Source organism: Heptranchias perlo, unplaced genomic scaffold (assembly GCF_035084215.1).
Source record: "Heptranchias perlo isolate sHepPer1 unplaced genomic scaffold, sHepPer1.hap1 HAP1_SCAFFOLD_50, whole genome shotgun sequence".
Taxonomy (NCBI): Eukaryota; Metazoa; Chordata; class Chondrichthyes; order Hexanchiformes; family Hexanchidae; genus Heptranchias; species Heptranchias perlo.
Genome location: NW_027139516.1, coordinates 5,739,486 through 5,760,067, shown reverse-complemented (window position 1 = coordinate 5,760,067; position 20,582 = coordinate 5,739,486). Strand labels below are relative to the sequence as shown.

Sequence of the window (20,582 nt, the reverse complement as noted above, 5' to 3'; positions counted from 1 at the left end):
GCGTCAATATTTACAGTAGATAAAGAGGATAGCATGCCGGAAATCCCAAGAAAACTAATATTGAATCGGGGACATGGACTCGATAAAATTAACATAAGTAAAACAACAGGAATGAAGATAATAATAACACTAAAGTGTGACAAATCCCCAGGACCAGATGATATCCAACCCAGGGTTTTAAAGGAAGTAGGTGAGCACATTGAAGATGCCCGAACTATAATCTTTCAAAGTTCTCTAGATTCAGGAACTGTCCTTCCAGATTGGAAAATTGCACGTCACTCTGCTTTTTAAGAAAGGAGAGAGTGGGAAACCAGGGAATTACAGACCAGTTAGCCTAACATCTGTTGTGGGGAAAATGCTGGAGTCTATAATTAAGGATAGGGTGACTGAACACCTCGAGAATTTTCAGTTAATGAGAGAGAGCCAGCATGGATTTCTGAAAGGTAGGTCGTGCCTGACAAGCCTGATTGAATTTTTTGAAAAGTTGACGAATGTAATGGACAGGGGAATGTCAATGGATGTTATTTATATGGACTTCCAGAAGGCATTTGATAAAGTCCCACATAAGAGGCTGTTAGCTAAGATAGAAGCCCATGGAATCGAGGGAAAAGTACGGACTTGGTTAGGAAGTTGGCAGAGCGAAAGGCGACAGAGAGTAAGGATAATGGGTAGGTACTCACATTGGCAGGATGTGACTAGTGGAGTCCCACAGGGATCTGTCTTGGGGCCTCAATTATTCACAATATTTATTAACGACTTAGATGAAGGCATAGAAAGTCTCATATCTAAGTTTGCCGACGACACAAAGATTGGTGGTATTGTAAGTAGTGTAGATGAAAACACAAAATTACAAAGCGATATTGATAGATAAGGTGAATGGGCAAAACTGTGGCAAATGGAATTCAATGTAGACAAATGTGAGGTCATCCACTTTGGATCGAAAAAGGAAGAACAGGGTACTTTCTAAATGGTAAAAAGTTAAAAACAATGGATGTCCAAAGGGACCAAGGGGTTCAGGTGCATAGATCATTGAAGTGTCATGAACAGGTGTAGAAAATAATCAAGAAGGCTAATGGAATGCTGGCCTTTATATCTAGAGGACTAGAGTACAAGGGGGCAGAAGTTATGCTGCAGCTATAAAAAAAAAACCTGGTTAGACCGCACATGGAGTACTGTGAGCAGTTCTGGGCACCGCACCTTCGGAAGGACATATTGGCCTTGGAGGGAGTGCAGTGCAGGTTCACGAGAATGAAACCCGGACTTCAAGGGTTAAGTTACGAGGAGAGATTACACAAATTGGGGTTGTATTCTCCAGAGTTTAGAAGGTCAAGGGGTGATCTGATCGAAGTTTATAAGCTATTAAGGGGAATATATAAGGTGGATAAAGAGAAACTATTTCCGTTGGTTGGGGATTCGAGGAGTTGAGTGCATAGTCTGAAAATTAGAGCCAGACCTTTCAGGAGTGAGTTTAGAAAACATTTCTACACACAAAGGGTTGTAGAAGTTTGGAACTCTCTTCCGCAAACAGTAATTGATACTAGCTCAACTGCAAAATTTAAATCTGAGATAGATAGCTTTTTGGCAACCAAAGGTATTAAGGGATATGGGCCAAATGCGGGTATATGGAGTTAGATCACAGATGAAACATGATCTCATCAAACGGCAGAGCATGCGCGAGGGGCTGAATGGCCGACTCCTGTTCCGAGATTCCTACGGCTCTGTATATCAGTGAGTGACTCTGATTGAGTGTGTGTGAGAGAGAGGATGCCTCTGTATATCAGTGAGTGAATCTGAGTGAATGTGTGAGAGAGAGGATGCCCCTGTATATCAGTGAGTGAGTGTGTCACCGAGGATGGCTGTGTGTATCAGTGAGTGAATCTGAGTGAGTGTGTGTGAGAGAGGATGCCTCTGCATATCAGTGAGTGACTCTGATTGAGTGAGTGTGTCACCGAGGATGCCTGTGCATGTCAGTGAGTGAGGATGCCCCGTATATCCGTGAGTCAGTGTGAGAGGATGCCACTGTATATCAGTGAGTGACTGAGTGTGTGAGGGAGGGGATGACTCCGTATATCAGTGAGTAACTCTGAGTGAGTGTGTGAGAGAGAGAGGATGCCTCTGGAGATCAGTGAGTGCCTCTGAGTTAGTGTGTCAGAAAGAGAGGATGTCTCTGTATATCAGTGAATGTGTGAGAGAGAGGATGCCCCTCTATATCAGTGAGTGTCTGAGCGAAGATGCCTCTGTCGATCAGTGAGTGAGTGTGAGAGCAAGGATGACTGTATATATCAGTGAGTGTGTGATCGAGGATTCCCTGGATATCAGTGAGTGAGTTTGAGAGCAAGGATGACTGTATATATCAGTGAGTGTGTGATCGAGGATTCCCTGGATATCAGTGAGTGAGTGTGAGAGCGAGGATGCCCCTTTTTATCAGTGAGTGTGATCGAGGATGCCCCTGTGTATCAGTGGGTGTGAACGAGGATGCCCCTGCATATCAGTGAGTGTGAGCGAGGAAGCTCCGGTATATCAGTGAGTGACTCTGAGTGAGTGTGTGGGAGAGGATGCCTCTGTTTATCAGTGAGTGACTCTGAGTGAGTAAGTGAGTGAGTGAGAGAGGATGCCTCTGTATATCAGTGAGTGAGTGTGTGTGTGAGAGAGGATGCTCCTGTGTATCAGTGAGTGACTCTGAGTGAGTGTGTGTGAGAGAGAGGATGCCTCTGTATATCAGTGAGTGACTCTGTGTGAGTGTGAGAGAGAGGATGCCTCTGTATATCAGTGAGTGACTCTGAGTGAGTGTGTGTGAGAGAGGATGCCTCTGTATATCAGTGAGTGTAAGCGAGGATGTCCCTGTATATCAGTGAGTGTGAGTGAGGGTGCACCTGTATGACAGTGAGTGGTGCAAGGATGCCTTTGTATATCAGTGAGTGTGTGAGCGAGGATGCCCCTGTATATCAGTGAGTGTGAGCGAGGATGCCCGTGCATCAGTGAGTGTGATCGAGGATGCCCCTGTATATCAGTGAGTGTGAGCCCGACTGCTCCTGTATATCAGAGAGTGTGAGCGAGGATGCCCCTGTGTATCAGCGAGTGTGAGCGAGGATGCCACTGTGTATCAGCGAGTTTGAGCGTGGATGCCCCTGTATATCAGTGAGTGTGAGCGAGGATGCCCCTGTATTTCAGTGAGTGTGAGCGAGGATGCCCCTGAATATCAGTGAGTGTGAGCGAGGATGCCCCTTTGTATCAGTGAGTGTGAGCGAGGATGCCCCTGTATATCAGTGAGTGACTCTGAGTGAATGTGAGGCATAGGATGCCTCTGTACATCAGTGAGTGTGTGTGAGAGAGAGAGGCTGCCTCTGTTTATCAGTGAGTGACTCTGAGTGAGTGTGTGAGTGAGAGAGGATGCATCTGTATATCAGTGAGAGAGTTAGTGTGAGAGAGAGGATTCCCCTGTGTATCAGTGAGTGACTCTGAGTGAGTGTGTGTGAGAGAGAGGATGCCTCTGTGTATCAGTGAGTGACTCTGTGTGAGTGTGAGGGAGAGGATGCCTCTGTATATCAGTGAGTGAGTGTGAGCGAGGATGCCCCTTTATATAGAATAGAATCATAGAAGTTTACAACATGGAAACAGGCCCTTCGGCCCAACATGTCCATGTCGCCCAGTTTATACCACTAAGCTAGTCCCAATTGCCTGCACTTGGCCCATATCCCTCTATACCCATCTTACCCATGTAACTGTCCAAATGCTTGTTAAAAGACAAAATTGTACCCGCCTCTACTACTGCCTCTGGCAGCTCGTTCCAGACACTCACCACCCTTTGAGTGAAAAAATTGCCCCTCTGGACCCTTTTGTATCCCTCCCCTCTCAGCTTAAATCTAAGTCCCCTCGTTATAGACTCCCCTACCTTTGGGAAAAGATTTTGACTATCTACCTTATCTATGCCCCTCATTATTTTATAGACTTGTATAAGATCACCCCTCAACCTCCTACTCTCCAAGGAAAAAAGTTCCAGTCTATCTAACCTCTCCCTATAAGTCAAACCATCAAGTCCCGGCAGCATCCTAGTAAATATTTTCTGCACTCTTTCTAGTTTAATAATATCCTTTCTATAATAGGGTGACCAGAACTGTACACAGTATTCCAAGTGTGGCCGAACTAATGTCTTGTACAACTTCAACAAGACATCCCAACTCCTGTATTCAATGTTCTGACCAATGCAACCAAGCAAGCTGAATGCCTTCTTCACCACCCTATCCTCCTGTGACTCCACTTTCAAGGAGCTATGAACCTGTACTCCTCGATCTCTTTGTTCTATAACTCTCCCCAACGCCCTACCATTAACGGAGTAGGTCCTGGCCCGATTCGATCTCCCAAAATGCATCACCTCACATTTATCTAAATTAAACTCCATCTGCCATTCATCGGCCCACTGGCCCAATTTATCAAGATCCCGTTGCAATCCTAGATAACCTTCTTCACTGTCCACGATGCCACCAATCTTTGTGTCATCTGCAAACTTACTAACCATGCCTCCTAAATTCTCATCCAAATCATTAATATAAATAACAAATAACAGTGAGTGTGAGCGAGGATGCCCCTTTATATCAGTGAGTTTGAGCGAGGATGCCCCTGTATATCAGTGAGTGTGAGCGAGGATGGCCCTGTATGTCAGTGAGTGTGAATGAGGATGCCCCTATGTATCAGTGAGTTTGTGAGAGCGGATGCCTCTGAATATCAGTGAGTGAATATGAGTGAGTGTGTGAGAGACAGGGGATGCCTCTGTATGACAGGGAGTGAGTGTGAGAGAGGATGCCCCTGTATATCAATGAGTGACTCTGAGTGAGTGTGAGGGAGATGATGCCTCTGTCCATCAATGAGTGAGTGTGAGAGAGAGAGGATGCCTCTGTTTATCAGTGAGTGACTCTGAGTTAGTATGTCAGAAAGAGAGAATGTCTCTGCATATCAGTGAATGTGTGAGAGAGAGGTTGCCCCTGTATATCAGTGAGTGTCTGAGCGAGGATGCCTCTGTCGATCAGTGAGTGAGTGTGTGAGCAAGGATGCCCCTGTATATCAGTGAGTTTGAGCAAGGATGCCCCTGTATATCAGTGTGTGTGAGCGAGGATGCACCTGTATATCAGTGAGTGTGAGCGAGGATGCCCCTGTATATCAGTGAGTGTGTGCGAGTATGCCCCTGTATTTCAGTGAGTGTGAGCGAGGATGCCCCTTTGTATCAGTGTGTGTGAGCGAGGATGCCCCTGTGTATCAGTGAGTTTGAGCGAGGATGCACCTGTATAACAGTGATTTTGAGCAAGGATGCCCCTGTATATCATTGTGTGTGAGCGAGGATGCACCTGTATATCAGTGAGTGTGAGCGAGGATGCCCCTGTATATCAGAGAGTTTGAGCGAGGATGCCCCTGTATATCAGTGAGTGTGTGCGAGTATTCCCCTGTATTTCAGTGAGTGTGAGCGAGGATGCCCCTGTGTATCAGTGAGTGTCGAAACGAGGATGCCCCTGTATATCAGTGAGTGTGTGCAAGGATGCCCCTGTATATCAGTGAGTGTGAGCGAGGATGCCCCAGTGTATCAGTGAGTGTGAGCGAGGATGCCCCTGTGTATCAGTGAGTTGAGCGAGGATGCCCCTGTATATCAGTGAGTGTGAGCGAGGATGCCCCTGTATATCAGTGAGTGTGATCGAGGATGCCCCTGTATATTAGTGAGTGACTCTGAATGAGTGTGAGGGAGAGGATGCCTCTTTACATCAGTGAGTGAGTTTGAGAGAGAGAGGATGCCTCTGTTTATCAGTGATTGACTCTGAGTTAGTATGTGAGTGAGAGAGGATGCCTCTGTATATCAATGAGTGAGTGTGTGTGTGAGAGAGGATGCCCCTGTGTATCAGTGAGTGACTCTGAGTGAGTGTGTGTGAGAGAGAGGATGCCTCTGTATATCAGTGAGTGTCTCTGTGTGATTGTGAGGGAGAGGATGCCTCTGTATATCAGTGAGTGACTCTGAGTTAGTATGTGAGTGAGAGAGGATGCCTCTGTATATCAGTGAGTGACTCTGAGTTAGTATGTGAGTGAGAGAGGACTCCTCTGTATATCAATGAGTGAGTGTGTGTGTGAGAGAGGATGCCCCTGTGTATCAGTGAGTGACTCTGAGTGAGTGTGTGTGAGAGAGTGGATGCCTCTGTATATCAGTGAGTGTCTCTGTATGAGTGTGAGGGAGAGGATGCCTCTGTATATCAGTGAGTGACTCTGAGTGTGTGTGTGTGAGAGAGAGGATGCCTCTGTATATCAGTGAGTGACTCTGAGTGAATGTGTGAGAGAGAGGATGCGCCTGTATATCAGTGAGTGAGTGTGATCGAGGATGCCCCTTTATATCAGTGAGTGTGAGCGAGGATGCCGCTCTATATCAGTGAGTGTGAGTGAGGATGCCCCTGTATATCAAAGAGTGTGAGCGAGGATGCCCCTGTATATCAGTGAGTGTGACCGAGGATGCTACTGTATATCAGTGAGTGTGATCGAGGATGCCCCTGTATATCAGTAAGTGTGAGCGAGGATGCCCCTGTATATCGGTGAGTGTGAACGAGGATGCCCCTGTTTATTAGTGAGTGACTCTGAGTGAGTGTGAGGAGAGGATGCCTCTTTACATCAGTGAGTGAGTTTGAGAGAGAGAGGATGCCTCTGTTTATCAGTGAGTAACTCTGAGTGCGTGAGTGAGTGAGAGAGGATGCCTCTGTATATCAATGAGTGAGTGTGTGTGAGAGAGGATGCCTCTGCATATCAGTGAGTGACTCTGTGTGAGTGTGAGGGAGAGGATGCCTCTGTATATCATTGAGTGACTCTGAGTGAGTGTGTGTGAGAGAGGATGCGCCTGTATATCAGTGAGTGAGTGTGAGCGAGGATGTCCCTTTATATCATTGATTTTGAGCGAGGATGCCCCTTCATATCACTGAGTGTGATTGAGGATGCCCCTTTATATCAGTGAGTGTGAGCGAGGATGCCCCTGTGTATCAGTGAGTGTGAGCGAGGATGCCCCTTTGTATCAGTGAGGGTGAGCGAGGATGCCCCTGTGTATCAGTGAGTGTAAGCGAGGATGCCCCTGTGTATCAGTGAGGGTGAGCGAGGATGCCTCTGTATATCAGTGGGTGTGAGCGAGGAAGCCCCTGTATATCAGTGAGTGTGAGCGAGGTTGCCCCTCTATACCAGTGAGTGTGAGCGAGGATGCCCCTATATCTAGTGAGTGTGAGCGAGGATGCCCCTGTGTATCAGTGAGTGACTCTGAGTGAGTGTGAGGGACAGGATGCCTCTGTATATCAGTGAGTCACTCTGAGTGAGTGTGTGAGAGGGAGAGGATGCCTCTGTATATCAGTGATTGACTCTGAATGAGTGTGAGAGAGAGGATGCCTCTGTACATCAGTGAGTGAGTGTGAGATAGAGAGGATGCCTCTCTATATCAGTGAGTGGCTCTGAGTAAGTGTGAGAGAGAGGATGCCCCTGCATATCAGCGAGTGTCCCTGAGTGAGTGTGAGAGAGAAATTATGCCTTTGTATATCCGTGAATGTGTGAGAGAGATAGAGAGGATGCCTCTGTCTATCGGCGAGTGACCCTGAGTGAGTGTGAGAGAGGGAGGATGCCTCTGTATATCATTGAGTGACTGTGAGTGAGTGTGTGTGAGAGAAAGGATGCCTCTGTTTTTCAGTGAGTGACTCTGGGTGAGTGAGTTTGTGAGAGAGAGGATGCCTCTGTATGTCAGTGAGTGTGTGTGAGAGAGAGGATGCCTCTGTATATCAGTGAGTGACTGAGTATCTGAGTGTATTTTGTGTTGGGGACAAGCGGCAGGATGATGAAACCCGACCTTTAGCTATCAACAACTTGTAAAATCCGACACAGACTGGGACTGAACAAGTTAAATTGTCAGAAGACACGTGTCCATATCACAGGTTGGATCAGACTCAGCGAGTGCTGTCTACGTGCAAAGTGCAGAAAGCTCTTCCTCAGATCAACCCAAAGTTTGAGGAAGTGAGTTCCCACAAACGGAAACCGTTCGCCTCTGTCTCTGCAAGTTTCAGCATTTTGCTGTTACTTTGTGTCACTCAGGGGCAGGCATTTTGAGACCGACTCAGTTCCCCCTTCAATTTGACTTTTTTACCAGAAGGTTTATTCAATCCCACGTGTTTTGATTAAAGCAGCTCTGGGTTTTAATTTGACCCGAACATCATCTGAGAATAATGGGGTCACCCGCATTTGCTGTTGATTAATTGTCTGCATTAGGTTTTATCATTAATTCTGATCACCATCTGGTTTCCACCCAGAATCTCATTTCCGTTCCCCGAGCTCGCTGACAACTTACAGCCGCCAAGTGGAAAAAAGTGTTTTGAACTTTGTGTCTCTGCACTTATACTTGTTTTACATAGAACATATTATAACCTCGCCATTTCTCAACAACGGTATTACTTATGATGATCACTTTGTAATATGAAAGTTACATGACACGCCAGACTTGTACATTAATCTAAAGGGCCTGTCTCTCACTGATATTTTGAAATCACATATTAAAACACAGTCCTCTATTTACACCTGCTAAGTAAAATTAAATTTATTTATTAATCGATAAACGGATGGTTAGAAAAATCCTTTTAAGATTAATATGCGTCGATAATCTGTATCTGTCTTCACAGCAGAAGACACAAAAAGCATACCGGAAATAGTGGGGAACCAAGGGGCAAATGAGAGTGTGGAACTTTAAACAATTAATATCAGTAGAGAAAAAGTACTTGAGAAACTAATGGGACTAAAGCTGATAAATCCCCTGGACCTGAAGGCCTACATCCGAGGGTTCTAAAAGAGGTGGCTGCAGAGAGAGTGGATGCATTGGTTATGATCTTCCAAAATTCCCTCGATTCTCGAGCGGTCCCAGCGGATTGGAAGGTACCAAATGTAACCCCGCTATTCAAGAAAGGAGGGAGAGAAAAAACAGGGAACGACAGGCCAGTTAGCCTGACATCAGTCATCAGGAAAATGTTGGAATCGATTAAGGCAGTGGTAACAGGGCACTTAGAAAATCATAATATGATTAGGCAGTGTAAACATGGTTTTATGAAGGTAAATTTGTTAAACACGATTTTCCTAAGAGTTCTTTGAAGATGTAACAAGCAGAGTAGTTAAAGGGGAACCAGTGGATGTAGAATACTTGGATTTCCAAAAGTCATTCGATAAGGTGTCACATAAAAGGTTGTTACGTAAGTTAAGGGGGTTGGGGTTAATATATTAGCATGGATAGAGGGTTGGTTATCACACAGAAAACAGAGAGCAGGGATAAATGGTCCATTTTCAGTTTGGCAGGCTGTAACTAGTGGGGTGCTGCAGGGATCGGTGCTTGGGCCTCAGCTATTAACAATCTATATTAATGTTACGTGGATCGACTGGAGAAGCTGGGGTTTTTCTCCTTGGAACAGAGAAGGTTTAGAGGAGATCTGATAGAGGTATTCAAAATCACGAAGGGAACATACAGAGTGGATAGAGAGAATCTGTTCCCATTGGCGGAAGGGTCAAGAATCAGAAGACATAGATTTAAGGTGATTGGCAAAAGAACCAAAAGCGACATAAGGAAAATCTTTTTTATGCAGTGAGTGGTTAGGATCTGGAATGCACTGCCTGAGGGGGCGGTGGAAGCAGATTCAATCATGGCCTTCAAAAGGGAATTGGATAAATACTTGAAGGGAAAAAACTGCAGGGCTACGTGGATAGGGCGGGGGAGTGGGACGAGCTGGATTGCTTTCGCAGAGATCCAGCATGGATTCGTCGGGCCAAATGGCCTCCTTCCATGTTGTAACCATTCTATGACTTAGATGAAGGGACCAAGTGTAATGTATCCAAGTTTGCTGACGATACAAAGGTAGGTGGGAAAGTAAGCTGTGAGGAGGACACAAAGAGTCTGCAAAAGGATATGGACAGGTTAAGTGAGTGGGCAAGAAGGTGGCAGATGGAATATAATGTGGGGAAATGTGAGGTTATTCACTTTGGTCGGAAGAATATAAAAACAGATTATTTTTAAATGGTGAGAAACTACTGAATGTTGGTGTTCAGCGAGATTTCGGTGTCCTCGTACAAGAAACAGAGAAAGTTAACATGCAGGTACAGCAAGCAATTAGGAAGGCAAATGCAATGTTGGCCTTTATGGCAAGGGGGTGGAGTACAAGAGTAAGGGAGTCTCACTACAGTTGTACTGAGCTTTGGTGAGACCACACCTGGAGTACTGTGCACAGTTTTGGTCTCCTTATCTAAGGAAGGATATATTTACCTCAGAGGCGTGCAACAAAGGTACACTGGATTGATTCCTGGGGTGAGAGGGTTGTCCTATGAGGAGAGATTGAGTAGAATGGGCCCATACTCTCTGGAGTTCAGAAGAATGAGAGATGATCTCATTGAAACATAAGATTCTGAGGAGGCTTGACAGGGTAGAGGCTGAGAGGTTGTTTCCCCTGGCTGGAGAGTCTAGAACTATGGGGCATAATCTCAGGATAAGGGGTCGGCCATTTAAGACTGAGATAAGGAGGAACTTCTTCACTCAAAGAGTTGTGAATATTTGGAATTCTCTACCTCAAAAGGGCTGTGGATGCTCAGTCGTTGAGTGTATTCAAGACTGAGATGGATAGATATTTGGACTCTCGGGGAAATTGAGGGATATGAGGATCGGGCGGGAAAGTGGAGTTAAGGTCAAAGATCATCCATGATATGATTAAATTTTGCAGCAGGCTCGAGTGGACATTTGGCCTACTCCTGCTCCGAGTTCTTATAATCAGGGGACACAGATTTAAGATAATTGGCAAAAGAACCAGAGGGGGAGATGAAGAGATTTGTTTTAACGTGGCGAGTTGTTATGATCTGGAATGCACTGTCTGAAAGGGAAGCAGATTCCATAGTAAATTTCAACAGGGAATTGGATAAATACGTGAAAAGGAAAAATCTGTAGGGCTATGGGGAAAGAGCAGGGTAGTGGGACTAATTGGATCGTCCTTTCAAAGAGCCGACACAGAAACAATGGGCTAAATGGCCTCCTTCTGTGCTGTAACATATTATGATATGTAACAGGCAGTGAATGTGACCGAAGACGAGTGCAACATTAAGTGTGAAGCTTACAGAAAGTGTTCATAATAAGTAAGACTTTTAAGTCATGACGACTGAATACCCATGGCCTTGTTCATACTGGGACAGATGAACTGGAATGTGTTCTCACTGTGTTTGTTAAAACAGGCCAGAATGGCAGGCTGACACGTGTGAATGTTCACTACAGTGTCAACAGTGGAGTCAACAAGGGAAGAGGCCATACTGGATTTAGTAATCAGTGAGGAACCAGAATTAGTTAACAGTCTGATGGTAAGGGACTATCTTGCAAATCGTGACCACAATATAATTTAATATTAGGTTTGAGAGGGAGAAGGGAGATTCACAATACAATATTGTCAATTGAAGTGAGGCAAACTTGGAAGGGATGCGAAAGGAACGAACTGCAGTAAACTGGGCTCAACAAACAGTGGGAAGTAATCCACAAAGCATTTGGTGCTACACAAAACCAGCAGATAGCCCAAAGAGGCAAAAACTCCACGAGTATTGAAACAACCATAGTCAACAAATGAGGTAAGAGACAGTATTAAACTAAAAGAAAAGGGGGACTCAAATGGAAGGGAATGTGGAAATCCCGCAGACTGGGAGAGCTGTAAAAAGCTGCAAACAAATACAAAGAAAGTAATAAGAGGCATTCAAAGGGAATATGGAGAATAAAACTTGCAAGGGATATCAAAACTAAGAGCGAAAGTTTTTATAAAGACCCAAGTGAGAGAGTGTGGCGATGGCCAGTGGAGGCCTGTTAAAGACCGATCAAGGTGAGATTATAATGGATAATAAGTAAATGGCAGACTTGTTTAATAAGTACCTTGCATCCATTGTCACCGTGAAGCAAGAGGACAAAATACACACGATACAAGAGAACCTAAAAATAAGACATGGGAAGGAACTTCGTGGAGAAAATAATGGGACTGAAGGTAGAAAAATCTCCACCCCAGAGTATTAAAAGAAATAGGTATGGAAATTGCAGGTGCCATATTCATAATTTTCTAAAACTGTCTAGATTCTGGAATTGTGCCTTTGGATTCGAAAATTCTAAATGCTATCCCACTATCTAAGGAGAGAGGGAGAGGCAGAGAGAGATAAACCAGGTAATTAAAGAGCTGTCTGTTTAACATCAATTGTGAAGTAGTTACTGGAATCTATCATCGGACTGATACTGGTCCAAGCACTCAGTCACCCTGATCAACCAGAGTTAGCATGGATTTGTAGAGGATAGGTTATGTCTGACTCATCTAGTTGAATATTTTGAGGAAGTCACGAGCATAGTGGATAGGGGAGTGTCTATGCATGTTGTCTACATAGACTTCCAGAAGGAATTTGTTACGGTTCTGCACAGATTCACTAGATTATATCAGGGCTTAAAGGGTCAAATTGTGAGAACAGGTTGCATAAACTTGCTTGTACTCCCTGGTGTGTGGAAGGTTGAGCGGTGGTCTAGGCGAGGTGCTCAAGATGATAAATGGATTTGATACGGTTGATAGAGAAACTAATGCTTCTGGTGGGGGAATCCAGAACATCTTAAAATGAAAGGTTGGCCATTTAGGAGTAATACGAAGGCACATTGAGGTGTACAAAATTATGAGGAGCCCGGAAAGAGTAGACAGGAAGTTCCTGTTTCCCCGAGCGGAGAGTTCAAAAACTAGAGGAAATAGATTTAAGCTGATTGGCAGAAGGATGAGAGGGGACATGAGGAAAAACTTTTTTATGCAGAGGGTGGTGGGTGTATGGAATTCGCTGCCCGAATTGGTGGTAGAGGCAGGGACCCTCAACTCTTTCTAAAAAGTACATTGTCCTGCACCAAAAGTGCTGTAAGCTGCAGGGCTATGGAACGGGTGCTGGAAGGTGGGATTAGAATGGGCACCTGGTTGTTCTTCAAGCTGGCGTAGAAACGATGGGCTGAATGGCCCCCTTCTGTGCTTTATCTTTTCTATGGTTCTATGGTTTCATGGTCTGAATATATCGAAAAGAGTTTACACTGAATGTTTCATGGTCTGAATATATCGATAGGAGTTTACACTGAATGTTTCATGGTCTTTTGGATATAAATTGGAACCAACGTCTCTTGTACTGAGATCTGACAGATTGTTACCCTGGCAACAGAGGAAATCACTCAACGAAAATAACTGAAACGGAAATAACAAAAACCACCATCGTGTTGAGAGTTTAGTTCAGATGAAGATTAACCCTGAACATTCAGACACTTTTTCGAACCATGAAGCTGCGATTCCAATAATGGATTTTTACACCACAAGACCTGATACTGGGGATTTACTGAATTCACAGTCAGTTTGAGCTCGACAGAACATTAAGCAGCATCGCATCTACAGAAGGATGTGGATAAAACAGTCACATTATTAAAAACAGTCCCCGTCTGCTCTGAAAATTTGATTTTCTTAATCACTCAAAACCTGTAACTGTTAACAGTGACCATTTCAAATATTGCCACAATACTGAATTCGATGGCGAAACATCTGGCTGTCACATTCTTTTTCCATCTGGAATGTTAAAAAAAATTGGATAAACGACATTTCTGCAAACTCCAGTTAGTGTTTAAAGGGCTGAAAGACGGTGTTTATATTTTCTGCGAAAAGCATGTTCCCATAACAAGAATATAAGAAATCGCAGCAGGAGTAGGCCATACGGCCCCTCAAGCCTGCTTCACCATTCAATAAGATCATGGCTGATCTTCAAGCTCAACTCCACTTACCCGCCCGATTCCCATTTCCCTTGATTCCTCTCGAGTCTAAAAATCTATCGAACTCAGCCTTGAATATATTCAATGACTGAGCATCCACAGCCCTCTGTGGTAGAGAATTCCAAAGATTCACAATCCTCTGAGTGAAGAAATCCCTCCTCATCTCAGTCCAAAATGGCCGACCCCATATCCTGAGACTACACTCCCTCATTCTAGATTCTCCGGCCAGGGGAAACAGCCTCTCAGCATCTACCCAGTCAAGCCTCCTCAAAATCTTTTGTTTCAATGAGATCACCTCTCATTATTTTAAACTCCAGAGAGTATAGGCCCATTCTACTCAACCTCTCCTCATAGGACAACCCTCTCATCCTAGGAATCAATCTAGTGAAACTTCATTGCACCCCAGCTGATACAAGTATATCCCTTCCTTAGATAAGGAGACCAAAACTGTACACAGTACTCCAGGTGTGGTCTCACCAAAGCCCTGTACAATTGCAGCAAGGCTTTCTTATCCTTGTGCTCCAACCTTCTAACAATAATCAGGTGATTGTGTTGAAAGAGCATGGAAATGAATGCAGATTGTATGGGGAAAAAGATCGCTCTCAGTGTAATAAAAAAGACCCCTCGGCCGAGGCCGGGAGCTGGATCAAGTGATCACCCGGAACATTATTCTGATACAAAACACAAAATAATCAATTGGAAGAAATTTTACAAATCACTATTTAAAAAAAAGTAAGATTTACGTATTATTTTATCACCAGTTTATATTTAAATTATCATTTAATTCAACTGCAATTGTGTAATCCAGAAATAGATTTACTGATGGGAAATAACATAAAGTAAAACTCAGCATCCAGTTCAGAATTGCAAGATGATTGATTTTGATGGATATGAAGTATATTTGAATTCAGTAACACTGTCTGGTACAACATTAACACACAGTGTTTTATTGATACTGTGGGGGCTGTAAAGGTAGGTTATTTCCGAGTTGGTGCTCGAAACGGGGAGACACTGTCAATCTGCTGGGCTCTGCCTCAGACTGGAGTCACCTTTGAGATCATTTTCACGTCATCTTTATTCACGGGGCGGGGCTGTGTTGCGCGCAGGCGCACCGCCTCTTGCGGGCGAGGTTTGCTCCGTGCGTTCACTGGCGGCCATTTTGTTATCGCTGCCGCCCGGGAGGAGGCGGAGGGTCGGGGAGGAGGAGAAGGCGGAGGGTCGGGGAGGAGGAGGCGGAGGGTCGGGCGGGGAGCCGCGATGGCGGCGGCGGCGGCGGAGGATCGGATCCAGGCCGTGGAGCGACGGTTCCAGGCCGTGGAGCGGCAGTTCCGGGACATGGTGGAGGTGCAGAAGGTGGTGGTGAGGAGGGGCGGCGGTGAGGACTGGTTCCAGGCCGTGGAGGGGTGGTTGCGGGTCGCGGAGGAGCAGTTCCGAGAAGTGGAGCGGGCCCAGGCCGAGGAGGAGCGGCTGTTCCAGGTCATGATGGGCGATGATGAGGATCGGTCCTCGGACGATGAGAATTTGTGCTTGGATGATGAGGTTTGGTTCTTGGATGATAAGGTTTGGTTCTTGGACGATGAGGATTCGACATTGGACGATGAGGATTCGACGTTGGACGATGAGGATTGCTTCCAGGTCTTTCCGAATTCGTACTCGTTTGTGAAGGAGATGCAGTTACAGCCCAGGGCGCCCAAAGAGGCCGCGTTGATGGGCGGTGGTGAGGAGCGGCGGGTCCGGGCCAGCGGGCCGATCTGCAGATCGCTGAATCGAAGGCCCCGCGGCATGTGGTCGAAGAAAGCGGCAGGTGGGTGCTGCAGAACGGGAAGTGGTCAGTACTGAGAGTGAGGGTGATGGAGCGGGTCAGTACTGAGAATGAGGGTGATGGAGCGGGTCAGTACTGAGAGTGAGGTTGATGGAGAGGGTCAGTACTGAGAGTGAGGGTGATGGAGAGGGTCAGTACTGAGAGTGAGGGTGATGGAGCGGGTCAGTACTGAGAGTGAGGGTGATGGAGAGGGTCAGTACTGAGAGTGAGGGTGATGGAGCGGGTCAGTACTGAGAGTGAGGGTGATGGAGAGGGTCACTACTGAGAGTGAGGGTGATGGAGCGGGTCAGTACTGAGAGTGAGGGTGATGGAGAGGGTCAGTACTGAGAGTGAGGGTGACGGAGCGGGTCAGTACTGAGAGTGAGGGTGATGGAGCGGGTCAGTCCTGAGAGTAAGGGTGATGGAGCGGGTCAGTCGTGAGCGTGAGGGTGATGGAGAGGGTCAGTACTGACAGTGAGGGTGAAGGAGAGGGTCAGTACTGAGAGTGAGGGTGATGGAGCGGGTCAGTACTGAGAGTGAGGGTGATGGAGCGGGTCAGGACTGAGAGTGAGGGTGATGGAGACGGTCAGTACTGAGAGTGAGGGTAATGGAGCGGGTCAGTACTGAGAGTGAGGGTGATGGAGCGAGTCAGTCCTGAGAGTGAGGGTGATGGAGCGGGTCAGTCCTGAGAGTGAGGGTGATGGAGAGGGTCACGACTGAGAGTGAGGGTGATGGAGCGTGTCAGTACTGAGAGTGAGGGTGATGGATAGGGTCAGTACTGAGAGTGAGGGGAATGGAGCGGTTCAGTACTGAGAGTGAGGTTGAAGGAGAGGGTCAGTACTGAGAGTGAAGGTGACGGAGCGGGTCAGTACTGAGAGTGATGGTGACGGAGCGGGTCAGTACTGAGAGTGACTTTGAAGGAGCGGGTCAGTACTGAGAGTGAGGGTGAGGGAGTGGGTCAGTACTGAGAGTGAGGATGACGGAGAGGGGCAGCACTGAGAGTGAGGGTGATGGAACGGGTCAGTACTGAGAGTGAGGGTGATGGAGAGGGTCAGTACTGAGAGTGAGGGTGATGGAGAGGGTCAGTACTGAGAGTGAGGATGATGGAGCGGGTCAGTACTGAGAGTGAGTGTGATGGAGCGGATCAGTACTGAGAGTGAGGATCATGGAGCGGGTCAGTACTGAGAGTGAGTGTGATGGAGAGGGGCAGAACTGAGAGTGAGGGTGACGGAGAGGGTCAGTACTGAGTGTGAGGGTGACGGAGCGTGTCAGTACTGAGAGTGAGTGTGATGGAGTGGGGCAGTACTAGGAGTGAGGGTGATGGAGTGGGGCACTACTGAGAGTGAGGGTGATGGAGTGGGGCAATACTGGGAGTGAGGGTGATGGAGTGGGGCACTACTAAGAGTGAGGGTGATGGAGTGGGGCAGTACTGAGAGTGAGGGTGATAGAGCGGGTCAATAATGAGAGTGAGGCTCATGGAGCAGGTCAGTACTGAGAGTGAGGGTGACGGAGCGGGTCAGCACTGAGATTGAGGGTGACGGAGAGGGGCAGTGCTGAGAGTGAGGGTGATGGAGCGGGTTAGTACTGAGAGTGAGGTTGACGGAGCGGGTCAGTACTGAGAGTGAGGGTGACGGAGCGGGTCAGTACTGAGAGTGATGGTGACGGAGCGGGTGAGTACTGAGAGTGAGGGTGACGGAGCGGGGCAGTCCTGATAGTGAGGGTGTTGGAGTGGGTCAGTACTGAGAGTGAGGTTGACGGAGCGGGTCAGTACTGAGAGTGAGGGTGACGGAGCGGGGCAGTGCTGAGAGTGATTATGACGGAGAGGGTCATTACTGAGAGTGAGGGTGACGTAGCGGGGCAGTACTGAGAGTGAGGGTGACGGAGTGGGGCAGCACTGAGAGTGAGGGTGATGGACTCAGTAAGTGCTGAGAGTGAGGGTGATGGAGCGGGTCAGTACTGTGAGTGACGGTGATGGAGTGAGTCAGACGTGAGAGCGAGGGTGCTGGAGCGCGTCAGCACTGAGAGTGAAGGTGATGGAGCGGGTTAGTACAGAGATTGAGGGTGATGGAGCGGGTCAGAACTGAGAGTGAGTTTGATGGAGCGGGTCAGCTCTGAGAGTGAGGGTGATGCAGCGGTTCAGTATTGAGAGTGAGGATGTTGGAATGGGGCAGTACTGAGTGTGAGTGTGAAGGAGAGGGTCAGTACTGAGAGTGAGGGTGATGGAGCGGGTCAGTACTGAGAGTGAGGGTGATGGAGCGGGTCAGTCCTGAGAGTGAGGGTGATGGAGCGGGTCAGTCCTGAGAGTGAGGGTGATGGAGAGGGTCACTACTGAGAGTGAGGGTGATGGAGCGGGTCAGTACTGAGAGTGAGGGTGATGGAGCGGATCAGTACTGAGAGTGAGGATCATGGAGCGGGTCAGTACTGAGAGTGAGGGTGATGGAGCGGGTCAGTACTGAGAGTGAGGGTGATGGAGCGAGTCAGTCCTGAGAGTGAGGGTGATGGAGCGGGTCAGTCCTGAGAGTGAGGGTGATGGAGAGGGTCACGACTGAGAGTGAGGGTGATGGAGCGTGTCAGTACTGAGAGTGAGGGTGATGGATAGGGTCAGTACTGAGAGTGAGGGGAATGGAGCGGTTCAGTACTGAGAGTGAGGTTGAAGGAGAGGGTCAGTACTGAGAGTGAAGGTGACGGAGCGGGTCAGTACTGAGAGTGATGGTGACGGAGCGGGTCAGTACTGAGAGTGACTTTGAAGGAGCGGGTCAGTACTGAGAGTGAGGGTGAGGGAGTGGGTCAGTACTGAGAGTGAGGATGACGGAGAGGGGCAGCACTGAGAGTGAGGGTGATGGAACGGGTCAGTACTGAGAGTGAGGGTGATGGAGAGGGTCAGTACTGAGAGTGAGGGTGATGGAGAGGGTCAGTACTGAGAGTGAGGATGATGGAGCGGGTCAGTACTGAGAGTGAGTGTGATGGAGCGGATCAGTACTGAGAGTGAGGATCATGGAGCGGGTCAGTACTGAGAGTGAGTGTGATGGAGAGGGGCAGAACTGAGAGTGAGGGTGACGGAGAGGGTCAGTACTGAGTGTGAGGGTGACGGAGCGTGTCAGTACTGAGAGTGAGTGTGATGGAGTGGGGCAGTACTAGGAGTGAGGGTGATGGAGTGGGGCACTACTGAGAGTGAGGGTGATGGAGTGGGGCAATACTGGGAGTGAGGGTGATGGAGTGGGGCACTACTAAGAGTGAGGGTGATGGAGTGGGGCAGTACTGAGAGTGAGGGTGATAGAGCGGGTCAATAATGAGAGTGAGGCTCATGGAGCAGGTCAGTACTGAGAGTGAGGGTGACGGAGCGGGTCAGCACTGAGATTGAGGGTGACGGAGAGGGGCAGTGCTGAGAGTGAGGGTGATGGAGCGGGTTAGTACTGAGAGTGAGGTTGACGGAGCGGGTCAGTACTGAGAGTGAGGGTGACGGAGCGGGTCAGTACTGAGAGTGAGTGTGATGGAGTGGGGCAGTACTAGGAGTGAGGGTGATGGAGTGGGGCACTACTGAGAGTGAGGGTGATGGAGTGGGGCAATACTGGGAGTGAGGGTGATGGAGTGGGGCACTACTAAGAGTGAGGGTGATGGAGTGGGGCAGTACTGAGAGTGAGGGTGATAGAGCGGGTCAATAATGAGAGTGAGGCTCATGGAGCAGGTCAGTACTGAGAGTGAGGGTGACGGAGCGGGTCAGCACTGAGATTGAGGGTGACGGAGAGGGGCAGTGCTGAGAGTGAGGGTGATGGAGCGGGTTAGTACTGAGAGTGAGGTTGACGGAGCGGGTCAGTACTGAGAGTGAGGGTGACGGAGCGGGTCAGTACTGAGAGTGATGGTGACGGAGCGGGTGAGTACTGAGAGTGAGGGTGACGGAGCGGGGCAGTCCTGATAGTGAGGGTGTTGGAGTGGGTCAGTACTGAGAGTGAGGTTGACGGAGCGGGTCAGTACTGAGAGTGAGGGTGACGGAGCGGGGCAGTGCTGAGAGTGATTATGACGGAGAGGGTCATTACTGAGAGTGAGGGTGACGTAGCGGGGCAGTACTGAGAGTGAGGGTGACGGAGTGGGGCAGCACTGAGAGTGAGGGTGATGGACTCAGTAAGTGCTGAGAGTGAGGGTGATGGAGCGGGTCAGTACTGTGAGTGACGGTGATGGAGTGAGTCAGACGTGAGAGCGAGGGTGCTGGAGCGCGTCAGCACTGAGAGTGAAGGTGATGGAGCGGGTTAGTACAGAGATTGAGGGTGATGGAGCGGGTCAGAACTGAGAGTGAGTTTGATGGAGCGGGTCAGCTCTGAGAGTGAGGGTGATGCAGCGGTTCAGTATTGAGAGTGAGGATGTTGGAATGGGGCAGTACTGAGTGTGAGTGTGAAGGAGAGGGTCAGTACTGAGAGTGAGGGTGATGGAGCGGGTCAGTACTGAGAGTGAGGGTGATGGAGCGGGTCAGTCCTGAGAGTGAGGGTGATGGAGCGGGTCAGTCCTGAGAGTGAGGGTGATGGAGAGGGTCACTACTGAGAGTGAGGGTGATGGAGCGGGTCAGTACTGAGAGTGAGGGTGATGGAGCGGATCAGTACTGAGAGTGAGGATCATGGAGCGGGTCAGTACTGAGAGTGAGGGTGATGGAGAGGGGCAGAACTGAGACTGAGGGTGACGGAGAGGGTCAGTACTGAGTGTGAGGGTGACGGAGCGTGTCAGTACTGAGAGTGAGTGTGATGGAGTGGGGCAGTACTAAGAGTGAGGGTGATGGAGTGGGGCACTACTGAGAGTGAGGGTGATGGAGTGGGGCAATACTGGGAGTGAGGGTGATGGAGTGGGTCTCCACTAAGAGTGAGGGTGATGGAGTGGGGCAGTACTGAGAGTGAGGGTGATAGAGCGGGTCAATAATGAGAGTGAGGCTCATGGAGCATGTCAGCACTGAGAGTGAGGGTGACGGAGCGGGTCAGCACTGAGATT

General features: G+C 48.1%; 1 protein-coding gene across 1 annotated transcript in view; it reads left to right on the top strand.

Annotated features, from left to right (window-relative positions):
* The first annotated feature begins 15,113 nt into the window (after window positions 1-15,113).
* The window catches only part of LOC137314010 (NACHT, LRR and PYD domains-containing protein 3-like), a 51,116-nt gene continuing 45,647 nt past the window's right edge, over window positions 15,114-20,582 (top strand). The window contains exon 1 of the mRNA XM_067979696.1: window positions 15,114-15,614. Within this exon, the coding sequence (XP_067835797.1) occupies window positions 15,146-15,614 (469 nt within the window). The 5' untranslated portion in view covers window positions 15,114-15,145. The remainder of the gene's footprint in view (window positions 15,615-20,582) is intronic.